The following is a 16998-nucleotide window of genomic DNA, read 5'->3' as shown; positions in this document are numbered from 1 at the left end:
CGATCTGAACAGATCTAACAGGAATTACCTTTTACTTTGTCTTCCCTTCACTTTGGACCCCTGGGCGAGAAACACCCTTAATCTAAGAAGTAAGAGGAAAAAGGAAGAGACAGGGCTAAGCAGGTGAGTGGGGCTTAAGCCACGTGACCGAGATCCACTTGCACCTGCTCACCAACTGCAAAGTAAAAGAGGCTGAGGGCTGCTAAAGTAGGGGACAAGGACAGCAATCCCCTAGTTAAACCACATATTTTTGGCCTTGTACCCTATTCCTCTTTCCATCCAACCCCCTTCCTATCCCACACAGTGTTTTTCTTTTGCCCAATTTACCTTTTAATCCCAAACCCCTGTTTTTACCTTACTCACGCCGAACTTAGCCAACAATTTCTTTTTCCCATACTGACCCTTTCATTCTTTCTTTCTGCACTGACACCCAAGGGGCAGCACCTTCCCTAGTTCATCATGTTCTACTGCATATCCTTTCATGCCTCAGTATTTTCTGTTTCTTCCTCCCCAGTATGTGGACCGGCCCTCCCCCCATTCCATTCCATTCCTCTTGCATAGCTGAGCTCGCATCATTCTCCTACCAGGAACAGGAGACAGAATTCTGTATATTTCTTTCCATACCCCCAGTTCTGGGTCTTGCCTTTAATTTTACTACCAAGTCAAAGGGAAAACACTCTGCATTTGGTCCTTTATACATTTTGTGTTCCTCTTTAAGAGGAGATGTAGTGTGTGTGCTTTTACGAATGTCTGCACAGTTGTCAGAACCTCTATGTGGCCCAAAAAGAACTTAATCTAGATAAAGTACCAACTCTGCACTAGATGCGTGTATGTATACGAGTAGGCGTTTGGCATTTCACATTTATATAGTCATTTTACTTGATGAGCATCATTTATTAACTGTGAATTGGCTGTAGAAACACTCCTAATTAAGCCATTATGAAATGAGACATTCTGCACATACTTGTTTGCCACATGTATACATCATATCACAAGTGTTCAAAGGTGCCAATGAGGTTAAGTACAATTGTTTCTAATACAACAGCAAAGCTGGAGTATTAAGATGCACCACAGTATAAACACATACTACATGTGACAAAATAAAAGATGTGTACCTGTTCCACATGGATCTCCTTATCATGCTGTAATTGCTGGTTCTCTTTTTTGGTGCTAGTCAGTTGATCCTCCTGTACACTGCACTTTTCCCACAGATCACGTACCTCAGTCTGCAGGCTTTTTAGCTTCTGGTTAAGTCTGGCGACTTCGGCCTCTTGAAGACCAAGCTTTTAAAACAAGGTTAAAGAAAACATCAACAATTCGTTAACATTGCATTTTTTCATAAATATTCCATCCTTAACTACAGCACAAAAATAAAGAAAAAATGAAAATACAAAATACAAATGGGCGTAATGATTTTTTAAAAAATCCAATAATAAACTCATCCTGGATACATTTATTCTAATAAACAAATACAATGCAGATATGTTCCACGAGTTCAGGGTCCAATTATGTCTATTCCACACCGTGCTCAGGAATTGTACACTTGTGATCATTTCCTTTACTCTGAATACGTGTTGAACAGCACCAATCTCACACATCAAAACATTGCAAAAATCGAACTGAATCTTCAACTAGGAAATGATAAAAGTTAATTTGTCAGGCTCCATAGCACTCCAGCATCATGCACATAAAACTCAGTGCAACTTTATCAAACAACTTACAATGCACGAAATCTGAATAGTGTGCAGTGATTAACATTTCATCACTGCGGAGTACTGACTGCCTCGACAGGCAAAGGTCCCAGCAGGTCACTAAGCACAGCACCTGAGAATGTTATAGTCAGGTTTGCGGCATCTCTCAGCCTGTTAACCAACATACTAGGATTCAGAAGAATCTAAAGAAGATTTGTTTAAGGAGAGGAATAACAGTGGCAACTTAGAATGCAGAGAAGAATGCAATGAATCTAGGGAACTCATCACCAACTTCCCGCAGAATGTCTTGCCCCATGTGGCCAGGGAAGGGCAGAAACTACGAGACTCAGACCCCGGCTGTGGCTATCTGCGGGAGGACCACGTGCAACCGAAGTGGGCTGTAGATAGAGCCCTAGAGGAACACCTGTCATACCCCCCTGCCCCCCATGTGAGGGATAATAGTCACCAGCCATTGCCTTCCCAGCTATGTATGGCATATTGTAATCTGGAACTTCCTGTTAAAAACCATAGACAAACATACTTGTTCCTATGAGCCTAATGGGATGAGGAAGAGGGCCCGAGTAAAGAAGATCACGCCCGACCAAGAACCATAAAGTGCAGTCTAGTTGTTCCAAACGGCTGACCAATGCCAGAAACATTAAAACACCCGACAAGCCCGGAAGATGGAGATGCACAATACCCAAGGCCGTTTGAGAAACCAGAGGGATGCCGAGCAGACCGGAGAGCAGCTGAGATCGGGGCAGTAAAAGAAGAGGAGGCACTGACACTGGAGGTCTGTTGCACAGGAGAAAGAAGCAAGAGACGCTGTACTGGGAGAGCCACTGCAGTGCGAGGACCAGGGAGCCTACGCAATGCTGGCCAGAGGACAAAGCTTATCGTTGGCAATGCGCAGACTGCAGAGAAAGCAGAAGCCGCCAAGAGAGGCCAGTGAGCCCACACAGGGAGATTGGGCACCAAGGCACTTTGAGGCGTACACCGCACGCCAATTTAAAGTATTTGGAAAGACTGGAAGGAGCACAGCATGGGAGCTGGGGGAAATTGGCAAGCACGCAAAGTTGTGAATGGAAGGTGGGCAAAGGCCCAATGCTGAAATGGAAAAGAATACAAAAATACAACATTGGCAAAGTCCTTGCACCCAAATAAAGAAAATAAAGAAGTATGATAAAATCCTGGCAGGAGAGTACACCAGTCAATTTGAATGTGAATCTGGGACCCACACTCAAAATACAAATACTCAAATTTGAACCAAGTCCAGGCAGGAGAGTACACCAGTAATTTGTTTCTTCATGTGTCAGGGGATTTGCACCTGAACTGTGCAGAAAGCAAGCCAAAGGAGAAAGCAAAGAAACCGTGTGAATGTGTAAAACCTAGGGGAAGGGTAACAAGTCCCTTGGAATGAAGAGATGGTAAGGAGAAGAAAGGACAATCTCTTGATGCAAAATCCTTACCATATATTTGAAAGTGGAGGAAAGGTTGAGAGGAGGCGAACGCCCTCTTGGTGCTTATGAGACTGTGAGCTGTGAAAGAACTAAGAAATATATGGGAAGGGAATCCCCTTCTAAAGATGTTGGAACCTTTGCTTGTTTATTTCTTTGACACCCTTTTGGAACTTTGAGTTTAACTTGTGAACTACAGCTGCAAGTGGCAGCTGGAGAATATTAAGCCCTTTTGCACTTTATAATAGGTTTAGCGTATGACAGATTAGGGTTTTAGATATAGGACGGAAGACTTTTTACCTTGGACATTCTGACAGAGATCGTAGTTAGTTTTGTTGAGGCAGGGTAAACCCCTCCTAGACTTAGGGAAAGACAGGCTTTTCTCCAACCCAGTTCTTTTAATAAAAGGTTATGGCAATCAACACTATGCCTTTGTGTGCGAGTCTTACACATGATACCTCACAGGAAATACCCAGAAGATAGGCAAAGACTAAAGTGGGAATATCAGGTTTCAGAAGAGGGGGCAGATGAGGGATCCGATGGAGCAGTGGTAGGATGAGACCGAGAGATGAGCGTGAGATCAGCAGGACTCAAAGCAGAAGCAGGAACACTTCAGGCGAAGGGGGGAAGTGCCCATTGAAGTGTCAGAAGTAGTGGTCAGCGGGGTTAGAGAATGTTTAATCTGTTCGATTTTAAGAGAGAAAGAAGTTGGCAAAATCATTCAGGAATAAGAGAAGAGCAGACAAAGTGGTCAGCGGAGGGAGAGACTAGCAATTCAATTAGAGTACAATGAAGGAGCGTGGGAGAAGCAAGCTGGGACTGGATGAGATTCTGAAAGTAATGAGCTTTTACTTGTTTAAGTTGAGAAGAAAAAAAGCAAATGGATCTTTGAGGTTGTGGCACGGATAATTGAGTATTTGTCACATGTAGAAGGAAAACACAAGATTTACTAGATGACTGCACTGGCAGTATCCCAGGCAGAGCACAGTATCTGAAAGAGCTAAAGATGTAGCAGGCTTTGTGATTAGCTCTGAGCTGTTCTCCATCTTCCCTATGGTTGGTATGGTACTGACAGGCCCAAATCTAACATGTGTGTATAGTCATGTGCAGTTTAAAGGTGCTAGCTGATTGAAAAGTTGGGGATGGGCGAGTTGATTTGGCGCTCCCTATTAGAATTTTAGGGACCTAATGAATCTGTAGAGTTCAAATTGTGTTGTTCTCCATTTTGATGATGTGATGTTACTGCTCTGGGTTGCATTTTATGATGGTTGTGGGGTCAGTAACTTATGTGTGTCGGTGAGAAATGTTTGAGGGGACTGACCAGACTGGAGTCCGATCTCAAAAGTGTTCTTGATTTAAGTGTTGTGCACATGTGTATTGTGCAGTGAGGCTGACCAGAATGGGTCAGTGTCTATTTTATCCTGTTTGCGAGAGTAGTGCTCTGATCAGTCTGTGTGTCCAGGACTGAAACTACCTTCGGAAGACTCACTATAAAAATCACCTCCTCCTTGAAAGAACACAAATAGGAGGGTTTAATAGTTAATGCTTAGAGCCGACTCGTTTTGAGGAAGTGATGGCAACCAAGAAAATCACATTCAGGGTAAACAGTATTAAAGAACAAGAATGCAGGGGCTCACACAGAGCACCCCTAAGAAATATTGACACTAAATTCAAATTTCACGCTGGAACAAAAACTGGCGTGAGGGACCTGATCGCACAATCCATGAAAATATTGTACAACTGTAGGGATTGTGAAGAATGAGCCTTGCTTCGGTGTTTGCTTGAAACCTGAAATAGCCACAAGACACCCCTTCACAGTGCCAATATGCAGTCCTGTCCGGGCCAAATAAAGCAGAAAATCGAACAGAGGATGTGGGACAAGTAAATGGATCCACAGCATTCTCTCACCACAAAGCAGAAAATGTAAGCCACCTGCAGGAAAAAATGGATTTGGTGGCAGTCCTCTGAGCCGAGAGTAGCATATCCAGTAAGTCATCTGACAAATCACAGTCCTTGCATCTCAGTCTCTCAGCAACCAGGCATGAAGGTTCAGGCTGTTGAGGTTTGGCTGGAGCATTCGCCCTTCTGACTGGGAGAGCAGATCCATTCTCTGCAGAAGGAGCCAGGGAGGGCACATGGACATGTCCAGAAACTCCTGGTACCACATTCTCTTGACCCAGTCTGAAGCAATCAAGATCAACATGGACCCAAAAAGGCATACACTCCTGAACTAGCAGGCTGACCGGGATCAGCAGGAATGCATAGAGGAGGAAGAACATCCATTAAACCATCAATACATTGCTCAGAGCTCCCTGTCGAAGAAGTTCCCAGGAGCAAAACAACTTGTACTTCCTGTTCACATTGGAAGGGAAGAGACCCACCAGAGGAATCGCTCACCAGGAGAAAATTTCCTCCAGAACTTGCTGACAGAGCTCCTCCTTGCTCAAGACATCTGCAATGACGCTCTCTGTCCCAGCCAGATGAGCTGCTGTCAGAGAAGAACACCTAATGTTGAAGTCTGTTTCACCGGGGGGGGGGGCCACTGAAAGTAAGGCAGAGACTGGGAAGCCACTTCTTGGAGCACCTCAGTCCCACCCCTGGCTGTGCTGCACTGTAATTGTTTGCCCAAGGGAGCCTGTCCCCTGCCCCTGTGAGTGTAGAAGGGGAAGGACTGAAATCCCCTACCTCTGGTTTTTGCTGCTGAACCAGGAGACCCAGGGACTTGGCAGTCGCCCCCTTGAAGATGACTGCCATTTGGAGGGTCTCACTTGCCTTAGCCCCAAACAGGTTGCTACCGTCAAACTAGCATGTACAGGAGCTGAACATACAGGGCGAAACCAGAGCTTCTCATCAGGGAGTACATACTCAACAGCATCCCTGCAGTCATGGGGCATGCCATTCTGTCAGCCGTGTCCAGGCCCAATGCTAGAATATGGAGGATGCCTCCCTGCCATCAATGACCAGGGCCCCAAATGTCCTCTCTCAACTATCCTGCAGGCACATGCTCAGCATTGACTGAAACTGCGAACTAGAAACAGAAATAGTATGGCCAAGTCAAAGGAGGTGTTAATAGCTCTTAGACCAAGCCTGTATGAGCAAAACAATCTTCCTCCCCCAGGCATCAAGCCTCCTACTCTACCTGTCAGGAGGGAGGGAGAATGTCTTCAGATTCAGCGGGCTCTCAGGGGAGGTGTGCATGGAAACAAAATTCGGGTAAGAACGTGCCGGCACATGCTTTTTTCCAAAGTCCTGGTCCACGATCCAAACCCAAGCTGGCTTCGTCCTAAACTCGAGAACTGGGGCCTCTACTGCCAGGTTAAATGGCAGCAGAGTTTCCCTCTAATAACTTTCAGCATGAATGTCCTTAAACTCAAATTGGACTTTGAGCCTGGAAGGGACCAATAACCCTAAGCTATCTAAAACCTTGGCCATCAGGCATTAAAATGAAGCCTGGGGCTTCCCCGGGGTCGGTGCAAGAAGCTTGTCCATATATGGAGATGTGTCCAGTCAACTTGCCACGTGTAAGTCAGGGTCAATCATCTCCCCCTTCTTATAGAACTCAGGACTCTTTCGCGATCTGTGCGACTCTCTCACTCACTATTCTCCCCTCTGGCCCAACCCACTCTGCAGGGCACACTCTGGATGTCCTGATCTCCTCAGACCTTCCCCCCTCTCTGTCCCTCTCTCCACTCCTCTCTCCTGGAGTGATCACTTTCTTCTCTCCTTTCACCTCACCCTCCTTACCCCCCAGGAAAAGCAACTTCCGGCACTGTCACCCACCTTCTCGGTCACCCGACCCATGAAGCGTTTGCCATTTGAGGCTTTCGCCGCCACCTTCTCAACCCCTCCTCCCCCTTTGGCTGACTCTCACCCCGACACAGCCCTCTCCAGGCTCCACTCTGCTATATCTGATACTCTTTATATCCTTGCCCCTGTCATGAGAATCCGCCTGAAGCCCAAAGCCACGTGCAACACATGGTACGACTCGGACCTCGTCGCCCTAAAACTCAATTGCAGGGTGGCCGAGAGGAAATGGCATGCTTCGTGTACATCCTCTGACAAACTGGCCTACTGCCTGCTCCAAAGGCAATACTGGCTCTCTGTCCTAACCATGAAGAGAGCTCATATCCAAGCCCGCGTCTCTGCGGCATCTAACAACTCGGCTGAACTCTTTAAAATCTGCAAGGAACTACCCAATCCTGCCGCAGTCTCTACCTCTCGTGTCCCTTCCCAGGCCCTCTGCACGGCATTGGCTTCTCAATTCATCTCTAAAACTCAGGACATTATGGCCTCTCTCTCCTATCCCCTCCATCCCTCTACTCCCTGCTCTTCCTCTAGCCCCTCTGCAGCCACCTCTCCTCCCTCCTTCTCTGCCTTTCCCCTGTTCTCTGCTGACGAGGTTTCTAGACAAGTCTGATCTATGAAAGTCTCATCTAAACAGGTTCACCCCTGTTCCTCCAAAACTATCAAGGACCACATCGACTCCCTGGCTCCTGCCCTGGCTGATTTCTGCAATCACTCCCTCACCACTGGAGTCTTCCCATCTGCCCTGAAGTACTCCCTTGTGCACCCTCTTCTTAAACTCTCTGCCGACCCCTCCTGCCCAGCTAACTATCGCCCAATCTCCATCACTCCCTTTCTGGGCAAGCTCCTGGAGAAACTGGCCTTCTCCCAGGTTAATCTCCACACTGAATCTGTTGGTTGTCTTCATGATCATCAGTCTGGCTTCAGAGCTGCCAGACGCACGGAAACTACTCTCCTGAACATCCGTGAATACCTGCTCTCCAGCCTTGACGCAAACACCCCCTGCGTCCTCATCCTGCTTGATCTCTCTTCTGCCTTTGACACTGTCAACCATGCTATCCTGCTCAACCGTCTCCGTGATAACCTGGGTATCACAGGTCAGGCTCTGGCCTGGCTGTCTTCTTTCCTCTCTGACTGACCCTCCCAGGTCCAACTTGGGTTCTTCCTCTCTGCTATCTTTTCCTCTACCTATGGTGTCCCCCAGGGGTCTAACCTCTCTCCCTGGCTGTTCAATCAATACCTGGCACTTCTTGCCCATCGCATCGCCGCTCTCTGCCCAAACTTTCAGTGCTATGCAGATGACACCAAGCTCATTTTCAGACTACCTTCGGCCTCCTCCTCTCCTTCCCTTATCTCTGACTGTCTGTCTGCTATCCAGGAATGGTGTGCGGCCAATGACCTCTGCCTTAATGCCAGTAAGACTGAGATTCTCCTCATCGGCACACCCACTCCCTCCCTTCCTCCAGCTCTCTCTTGGCCTCTCTTGGCCCTCTTCCTGCTCCCACCTGCAAGGCAAAAAACCTCAGTGTCATCTTCGACTCTAAACTCTCCTCCTCCCATCACATCTCGGACTTCACTAAGACATCACACTACCAGCTGCACCTCCTCAGAGGTATTCTTCCTTTCCTCTCTTTCCCCAGATGCTCACTGTCTCCTGAGCTCCGGTTCTCTCTAGGCTGGACTATTGTAACAGCCTCTTTCTAAATCTGCCTGCTTCTACTCTCCGCCCTCTGCAACTTATCCAGAACAGGACTGAAAGACTTGTCCTTGGCCTCAAGCCCAGGGATCGTATCTCTCCAAGACTGAAATCTCTGCACTGGCTCCCAGTGGCTGCGAGGATCAAGTTCAAAACCCTCTTCATCGTCCACAAGGCCTTCTGGGGCCTGAGGCCTCAATACCTTCAACTCTCTCCCTAAATATCTTCATTCTCGAGATCTCTGCTCATCCGCCTCCAACTCCCTTAGGGTCAGTCGCTTCTCCAAGCAACGAGTTGGTGGTAGATCTCTTTCTTCGGCTGGTGCCCCTCTCTGGAACAGCCTCCCTGCCTCCCTTAAACTTGAGGAGAACCATCTCCGGTTCCAGAAGCACCTCAAAACCTTTCTCTATGCTGCTGCTTTCTCTCCTCCTCTCCTCTGCTGACCTCCCGTCATGACCCTCGCCCAAAACCCCCTCTGGCAAACCCATTGGCCAGGTGGAGTCAGGACTCGGGCCTCTAGAGCCTGGCATCCTCTTCCAAAACCCTCTTGGGACCACTCCTGGCGCCTGTGGCGCCAGGCTCATACACCATGAAAAACATGTGCTTGGGAACTACTTATTGAGTTGTCAGCCAACATGGAGGCATCCACATAGCTTGGTTCCCAGGAACCAAGCTATGCGGTCTAGTGTTTTGGGTGTGGTAGCCTAGGGACTACTTTACCTGGACCATTTTGTTGGGGCTATTTAAACCACACCCGAGCAAGACAACACGCTTCGCGTTACTTTGCAGCTTGCAGCGTGACGCTCACTGTGTCCAGCTATTCCCTCAAACCTCGGAGAAGCAGAACCTGCAAGGAGACAAAAGGAACATCATAAGTAGCAGCATCTTACCTGCAGTCTTCACCTTTAGCCACTCGCAGCTACTGAGAGCAGCCTCCTCGAATCTGCACGCCTCCCGGACAGAACAACCTCACAGAGGAAGATAGAGGCAACATTAAAGAAAGCAGTAGAGACATTTGTAAATTACGAACTGCTCAAAAGGCTTACCTGGCTGGTCGCCTCTCGGCTGGCACCACTCCGGACATTCCACTTGCGCTGAAGAACACCACCACCTACAAGGAAGGAAAACACAGGTTAGCAAAGGCAAGACTTCGCAGTGCTGCGCATAGCGCTTACTTACTGCATCATAGCGCTCTTAATGCGCCATCATTTACCAGCGGGGCTCAACCAAGCCAGTTCGCTGCGTTGAAGCTCTGCATACCTAAGGGAGAAAAAAGAGCCATTTTAAACAAGAAAGGCATGCAGGATAGCAACAAAACTAAAGAACAGCAATAAGACCTACCTGAACAACATCAAACGGGCCGGCGTCAGTGAAGTAACTGCACCGCACACGCCCATGAAAGACAACGCGCCCCTGCAAAGAAGGCAGGACGGAGAGCACACCAAACTCTACCACAAGGTGAGGAGAGGGCCCCAAAGGGGCTCAAATCATACAGGGGTGGAGGGAGGATACTTACTCCCGTCGGTCAGTCTTCAACACAGTCTTCCTGTATTTTCAGGCAGAACCTTCCCCGCAGACCACACCTGGGCAAAGCTGAGAAGCATACCAGCGATTAACCCGGCTGGGTGGCGTCCCTGTGGATACCAGGTGAGCGTAACACCGCCTGGCTGTAACTGGAACTGCACTGGCCACCTCGACACCCTCTGATCTCGGGCCCAGGTCCGACCCAGGTTAGTAGCCAGCGTTACACACCTGCACTGCCCACCTGGCAACCCCTGCACTTGGGGACTGTTTCTGTAACGCTACAGTCTCCCCTAACAGCCCTTGACACCTGATGTCTGCACTTACCCATGCACTTGCCACTAGCTGGCTGTACTTACTTTCCCAAGTACTGCACTGACCCTGCCCCCCTCCCACGCACTTGCGCTATCCAAATCACACCTGCCCTAGTAGGATCATTGTCTGTCCTCCCTTTTGTTCCCCTCCCTTGCCTCTTCGCGCCTTGAAACACTTGTGTATAGGCGCGTTATAAATGCCATATCATATCATATGGGATTTCACTGCATCGCAAAATTCCGAATTCGAAAAAGCCAAATTAGAAATGGACGCTGCAGTGAAATCATGCTCGATTTCTGGCGCATTACCTCACCCCACCCCTCACTTGCCCCCTACTTACCTGTTTGCAGCACACCCCATTGTGTGCCGCAAACTCCCCCATCTCCCTGCAACGCTAGTTCACTTTACTTGCATGGTTGGGAACCAGCGTTATAGGGTCCTCTTTATTATTGTTGTACAATTTTATGTGCATGAAGCAGGGGACCCTCCCACAACTCCCAGTACCATTGTAGCGAACAAGGGTGTAGGGAACACCCCCACAACCCTTTCTGTCCTTGTTCACTACAATGGTACCTTATTTTGAATTGGATCAAACTTTTCAGCTGTACGAAATTTTCGTACAGCCGAAATTCGATCAAATCTACCGCACAGTTTTTGTTTTTTGAGATTTTTGGGTAATACCTTGAACTCTGCATGGAATTCCTGGCCTACCTGGAACCCATAGGTTTGAGCCCAAAGGGGATGGCGTCACCTTCCTTGTAAAAAAAGGCCTCCATTCATAAAATTACTGTACCCCTAGCACTGAGGACAGTGGAGCTGTAACCAAATGACTGCCATCGGAAGGTGTATTTGTGCTGCACAGAGACTAGTCTTTTCCCGTAGGAGTGGGGGCAGAGCCTACAAGCATACACTTGAGGATTTACACAGGGCCTCTGCTGGCTCATCTGAGCATGGTGGATCCTAATTTCACCATTGGCTCCATGGCCTTGCCAAACAGGTCTAGCATCTTAAGACGAAAGGCCCTTCATTCCTCCATTGTGGAGGATTAGGTTGGGAAGAACAAATTACTTACCACTCGGTAATGTTCTTTTAAATAGATGTTCTTCCCACGGATTCCTCATCTGTGCTACTCTAAACCCAGTGCATCTGATTTTCTGAAACCTTTCTGCTACCTGTGGGGCACCGCAGAGCTCTGGGTTAGCTCTGCATGATGCCTTCAAGTGCCGGACATGATGTCACGGCCAGTATATTTTGAGGCGCAGAACCACGTGACCTTATTTCCACCCTTTTCCATAGCACTCCGACGCAGCAGGATGGCAGAACTAAAAAAGGTGTACTAGCGAACCACCATGAGGGGCAGGTTAGGTGGGAGATGAGGAATCTGCAGGAGGAACATCCATCACAAAGAACATTACAGAGAGGGAAGTAATTTCTTCTAATGGATTCCTCCCCCTCATGGATTCCTGATCTATGATAGACTTCCATAGCAGTACGTAGATCTGGAGAAAGTGGGGGGGCAGGAAGGCAAGGGCACAACCTATATCAGAACGCTTTGGAGGCCTGCTCTAGCAAAACATGCAGTAATGCTTAGTGAACGTGCACAGCAAGGACCTTATAACAGCCTGGCAAACGTCTGGGACTGCTCACAGCAGGGCAGAGGTGGAAGCCAATCCACTGGTTGAATGAGCTCTGACGCCATCAAGCACAACATTCCAAGATGCAGTGGATGATCCACCTTGACAGGGTTGGTTTGGTCATAGACCTGCTAGCACGGGCATCAGCATAATCCGTAGAAAGCTGGCCATCTTTCCGGATGTCCTTTGTCCCAGAGAAGTAGTAGCCCAGGTGATGGAATCACTCCTTTGCTTCAGAAGGATGAGAGAGAAGAAAAAAACGACACTGGAAGATGGATATTTTGAAAGAGATGAAAATCAGAGACCACCTTTGGTAGGAAGGATGGCCTCACTCAAAGTCACATTCTCTTTGAAGAAAGAAAAGGTTTAATGCAATGCATGAAAAGCACTCCCCTGCCACATGGAAGTGATGGCAACCAGGAAAATCAACTTCAGGCAGAGCAATCGAATAGAACATGAATGCAGGGACTCAAACGAGTGCCCATAAAAAATGTGAACACCAAACTCAAGTTCCACGCTGGAAACACAAACTATCATGGGGAAAATAATTGCACAATCCCAGCAGAAAGTGCATAACAGTGGGAACTGTGAAGAAAGTGTCTGGCTCAGGGGTCTTTTTAAAAACAGAGATAGCAGCTAGGCAACACTTCACAGTGACAGGACAAGGACAGCAAGAAACCCAAAACAGAGGATATAAGACAGGATAAAGGGCCCAGATCCCTCTACCGCCACCAAGCCAATAACTTAGACTTAGTGGCAGGCCTCCGAGTTCAGTGGAGAGCATATAGGATGTGGTCCAGCAAGTCACACTCAATGTACCTCAGCTTCTCAGTAGCCAAGCATGAAGGTTTAGGCTCCTGAAGTTTCGTTGGAGTATGCAGCCTTCCGACTGGGAGAACAGGAAAGCTCCAGGGGAGGGGTTGAAGAAGGCAGATGGACATGTCCAGCAACTTCGGGTACCACATTTTCCGAGCGCATTCCGGAGCAATTAGGATCAACGTGGACCAAACAGGCGCAGGCTCCTGAGAACCAGCATTAAGACAGTGATTGGTGGGAATGCATAGTGGAGGTCAACCATCCAGCCGACAGTCAAAGGTCCTCTAATCCCGGACAAGGAAATTCCTTGGTGCAGAACTCCACACACTTCCTTTTAACACTGAGGAGTTCCCCAGTGGGAAAAAAGCTCCTCAGGGCTTCCTGACAGAGATCCCACCCGTGGGAGGCCGAAGTCTGTTTGTTTAAGCCAGGCATCTGCTGTGACATTCTCTGCTGGAAAGATGAACTGTAATCAGACACATTGTTCTTCAAAGCACAGAAACACAGACACATTGCTTCTCTCTAGACAAGTGATAGAAGTGGAAGAGGGCAGGGTTATGTGTGGGGAAACGGGGTTGTTTTGAGACTCTTTCTGAAAGTGGTGAAACAGGATGCAGTACATATGTTGAAAGGTAGGGTGGTCCATGTCCTGGGTGCCCAGTGTGTAAATGCTTGGTTTTTGTGTATGCATGTGAGTTTAGAGAGAAGAAAGTGTAGAAAGTGTTGGCTGGTTTGTCTGGTGTTTGTGTGGGTGATGGGTTAGAGTTTGTCATTAAGGTAAGATGGAGTTTTTAGTTGGATGGCTTTGAATTGAATGCAGAGCCCTTTGAAGGCATTTCTCTAAGGTATGGAGAACCAGTGGAGCTAGGCAAGGAAGTGGATGATATGTGAATGGTTGGGTAGGTGGAGGATGAGTCTGCCTGCTACATTTTGTATGGCTTGCAGGGCGAGCAAGCGTGTTGCTGGGGAGTCCAGTGAGGAAAGCATTTCCATAGTCCAGCTTAAGAGTGAACCAGTGCTTGGACTGCGGTGCGGGAGTCGTCAGGAGGAAGGATATATCCGAATTTGTGTAGGAGGTGTAGTTGTAGTTTGCATGTTTTGGTTACAGCAGCTATGTGTTGTGGGAAGGAATGGTAGGGTTAGATAGTGAAGCCAAACAATTTAATCGGAGTGGAGAGGGATATGTGTGGGTTGTCTGTGGCCAGTTCTTGGATCCTGGGGGTTAGGTTGGGTTTCTGCCTTGGGGGGAAGATGAGGAGGTATTCTGTTTTGGAAGGGTTGAGTTTGGGGACGTTGGTGGCCATCTAGTTGGTGATGGTGAAGAGAGGTTTTGAGGGTGTGGAGTTGTTTAGGGGGATGACATTTGGAAGTATATCTGTGTGTCATTTGTGCATTTATTTATTTTAATTCTTAATGCGCCGAATCGCCCAGAGGCCTCATGGCGCATTGGTGGAAATGTACGTTGTGTTTGCTAAGGGTCTGTCCAATGGATTCAACATATAGGTTGAAGAGGAGTGGAGATGGGGAGGAGCCTTGAGAGACCCCATACTTGACAGCAGTGGGGTCTGATCAATAAGGAGGAATGGAGACAACGTGTGTCCTGTAAGTGAGAAAAGAGGTGAACCAGTCGAGTAAAGGGCCAGAGACATTCATCCACTGGGCTAGGAGGTCTAGTCAAATGGAGTGGTCGATAGTATTGAAGGCTGAAGAGAGGTTGGGGAGTACGAGTAGTGTTGTGTGTCCTTTGTCTGTGATGCTCTGGAGGTCATTGAGGATGTGAAGTGTAGCTGTCTCAGTGCTGTGTCAGATTGGAATGGGCAGAGTAGGTTGTTTGTAATTATCCAACTGCAACAACACATAACCACAAAGTGCTCCATGTTTCTGGCAAGGTATGGTAGGATATTAATGGGGTGGTAGTTCTCAGGGAGCGTGGGGTTGAGGGATTTATTTTGAGGATGGGTGAGATTTGTCCCGTCTTCAGTGCAGTGGCGACAGTACCATGAGAGAGACAAGAGTTGATTATGTGAGCCAGTGGGGAGCTAAGCTGGTGATGCAATTGGATGCAGCTTGAGGCGGCATGCTTCCTCCAGGAAACATACAGTTTTTGTTTGGCAGTGAGGGTGATGAGGGTGTCGATTGGGTGAAAGGTGTCCCTTTATTGGAATGCTTGGGAGTGGGCGGTGTGAGTAGGAGAGTTGAGGTTAGGTCTGTCCTGATGTTGTGCATTTTGGAGTTGAAGTAGTTCACGAGGGAGTTGCATACTGCAGTGGATGTGAGTTCAGAAGGTGTGATGGTGGTTTAGAGAGGGACTTTATGTTGAATAGTGTCTGTGTATGATTGGTGGCGGATTGGAGTTCTTGGAAGTAATTGGTGGCTTTAGCATCACGTATGGCTATTTTATATTTGTTTTGGCAGTGTCTGAGGGGTGTCCGGGTTGGGTTATTTTGCCAGCCTTTTTCTAGGCATCATGCTTCCCACTTGGGAGAGAAGAGCGAACTGTTGAACCATGGTGGTTCTTGAGGGGTTTTTGTAATTTGAGAGGTGCAAGTTTGTTGAATGCTTGTGTGATGATGGTGTTGTATTGATGGAGAGACGTTCATGTGGAGTGGGAGGAGAGTGGTATGAATGGTGCTAAGGCTATGTCTGTAAAGGTGCTTGTTTTGTCTGGCTGGAGAGTGAGAGGGATGTGTGGCAGGTGGTGGTGTTAATGTGAGCGTAAAGGGGATAGCAAAGTGGTCAGACCACAATACTGTGATGAATCTGATGATGTCATCACTCCTTTTCCAGAGGTGGCCTCTCCTCATATGGTCAGGGGACGGCAGCCGCTATCTGATCCTGACCCTGGGGGTAGCTATTTCAGGGAGGATCACATGAGAGGAGGTGGCGGCCCTAGCGGGAGGACCCAGCATCATCAGATGAGATATGGTATCCACCTTTCCCTTTCAGGGATATCCCTTCCATTCCTCATGCCTTGACAGCATACTGTGACCATCCCCTTCAACAGCCCGTAAAGCCTTCTGACAGTATCCCTCAATATTCTGTAACAAACAGAATGATAAAGGCTGAGACAAGGAAGAGTAGCTGAGTAATGCCGAATACTCAGCATAACCAGAAAGGCGCAGTCTAGTCCTTGGAGGAAGCTAACTGGCTCCAAGCAACTCCCTTCCTTGATCCAGGAGTTTAAAGATGGAACAGCTGAAAGTAATGGAGATTCAACAGGCTAACCATTGCCCGGGAAGCCAAGCAGTCAGGTCCACAGGTGAGCGGGGAGACTGTGAAATAGGAAGCACTGCAGGAGCTGGTTCACCATGCTGGGATGGCAGCAGGAAGAGAAGGGGACCCTTCCTGGCGACCATGGGAACCGAGAAGCAGTACCAATGCTGCCTGAACACGGAGAAGGTTTGAGGAGCGAAACGGGATCCGCGAAGGACATGGAAGCCACCAGACGAAGCTGGTAAGACCGTGAAGTGGAGGTGGGACACTGGGTGCTTCTGTATGTTTGCCATGAGAGGTCCGGAGAATGCCAAAGAAAGCTGGTGTACTCTGAGAAGGGAAGCTGGGTCACTGGGGTGCTTCGGCAGCTCCATCAATACAGTTATACAAGTCTGTTGAGCCCGATGAAGGAGGTTGGGTCACTAGGACAGTTGATAAAGTGAATGAAAGTGGGTTTGAGACCCGGTACTTTGATATACAGAATATTGGAACTGTGTCAATACAAGCAATACAAGAATAAAGCGAGAACTTGGCAGGGAAGTATACCAGGTGTCTGGACATTTGATAAAAGGAAGTAAATGAAAGTGGGTCTGAGACCTGATGTTTTGATAAAAGCACAACAGAATATTGGAACTTTGTGAATACCGGAAATACAGGAATAAATCAAGAACCTGGCAGGATAGGATAACAGTTGTCCTGCGAGCCTGGGACCCGCACCCAAATTGTGTAAAGGAACTACACAAGCAAATCTGGCAAGAGAGTATGCCAGGCGTTTTGCGAGTCTGGGACCTATACCCAAGTTGTGGTACTTTGAAAAGAGAATCCCAAGGAAGAATCATGCCCTTCGGATT

At 48.1% G+C, this 16998-nt stretch overlaps 1 protein-coding gene across 3 annotated transcripts in view; it reads right to left on the bottom strand.

Moving 5' to 3' along the window:
• Positions 1-16998, bottom strand: part of LOC138497642 (polyamine-modulated factor 1-binding protein 1-like) — a 2990269-nt gene that overhangs the window by 2008260 nt on the left and 965011 nt on the right. For all 3 annotated transcript variants that reach the window (XM_069621239.1, XM_069621237.1, XM_069621238.1), the window contains one exon: positions 1116-1283. In XM_069621239.1, the coding sequence (XP_069477340.1) occupies positions 1116-1283 (168 nt within the window). The remainder of the gene's footprint in view (positions 1-1115; positions 1284-16998) is intronic.

Source organism: Ambystoma mexicanum, chromosome 5q (genome assembly GCF_040938575.1).
Source record: "Ambystoma mexicanum isolate Mex_15411 chromosome 5q, UKY_AmexF1_1, whole genome shotgun sequence".
Classification (NCBI taxonomy): domain Eukaryota; kingdom Metazoa; phylum Chordata; class Amphibia; order Caudata; family Ambystomatidae; genus Ambystoma; species Ambystoma mexicanum.
This window is presented reverse-complemented; position numbering and strand designations above follow the sequence as displayed.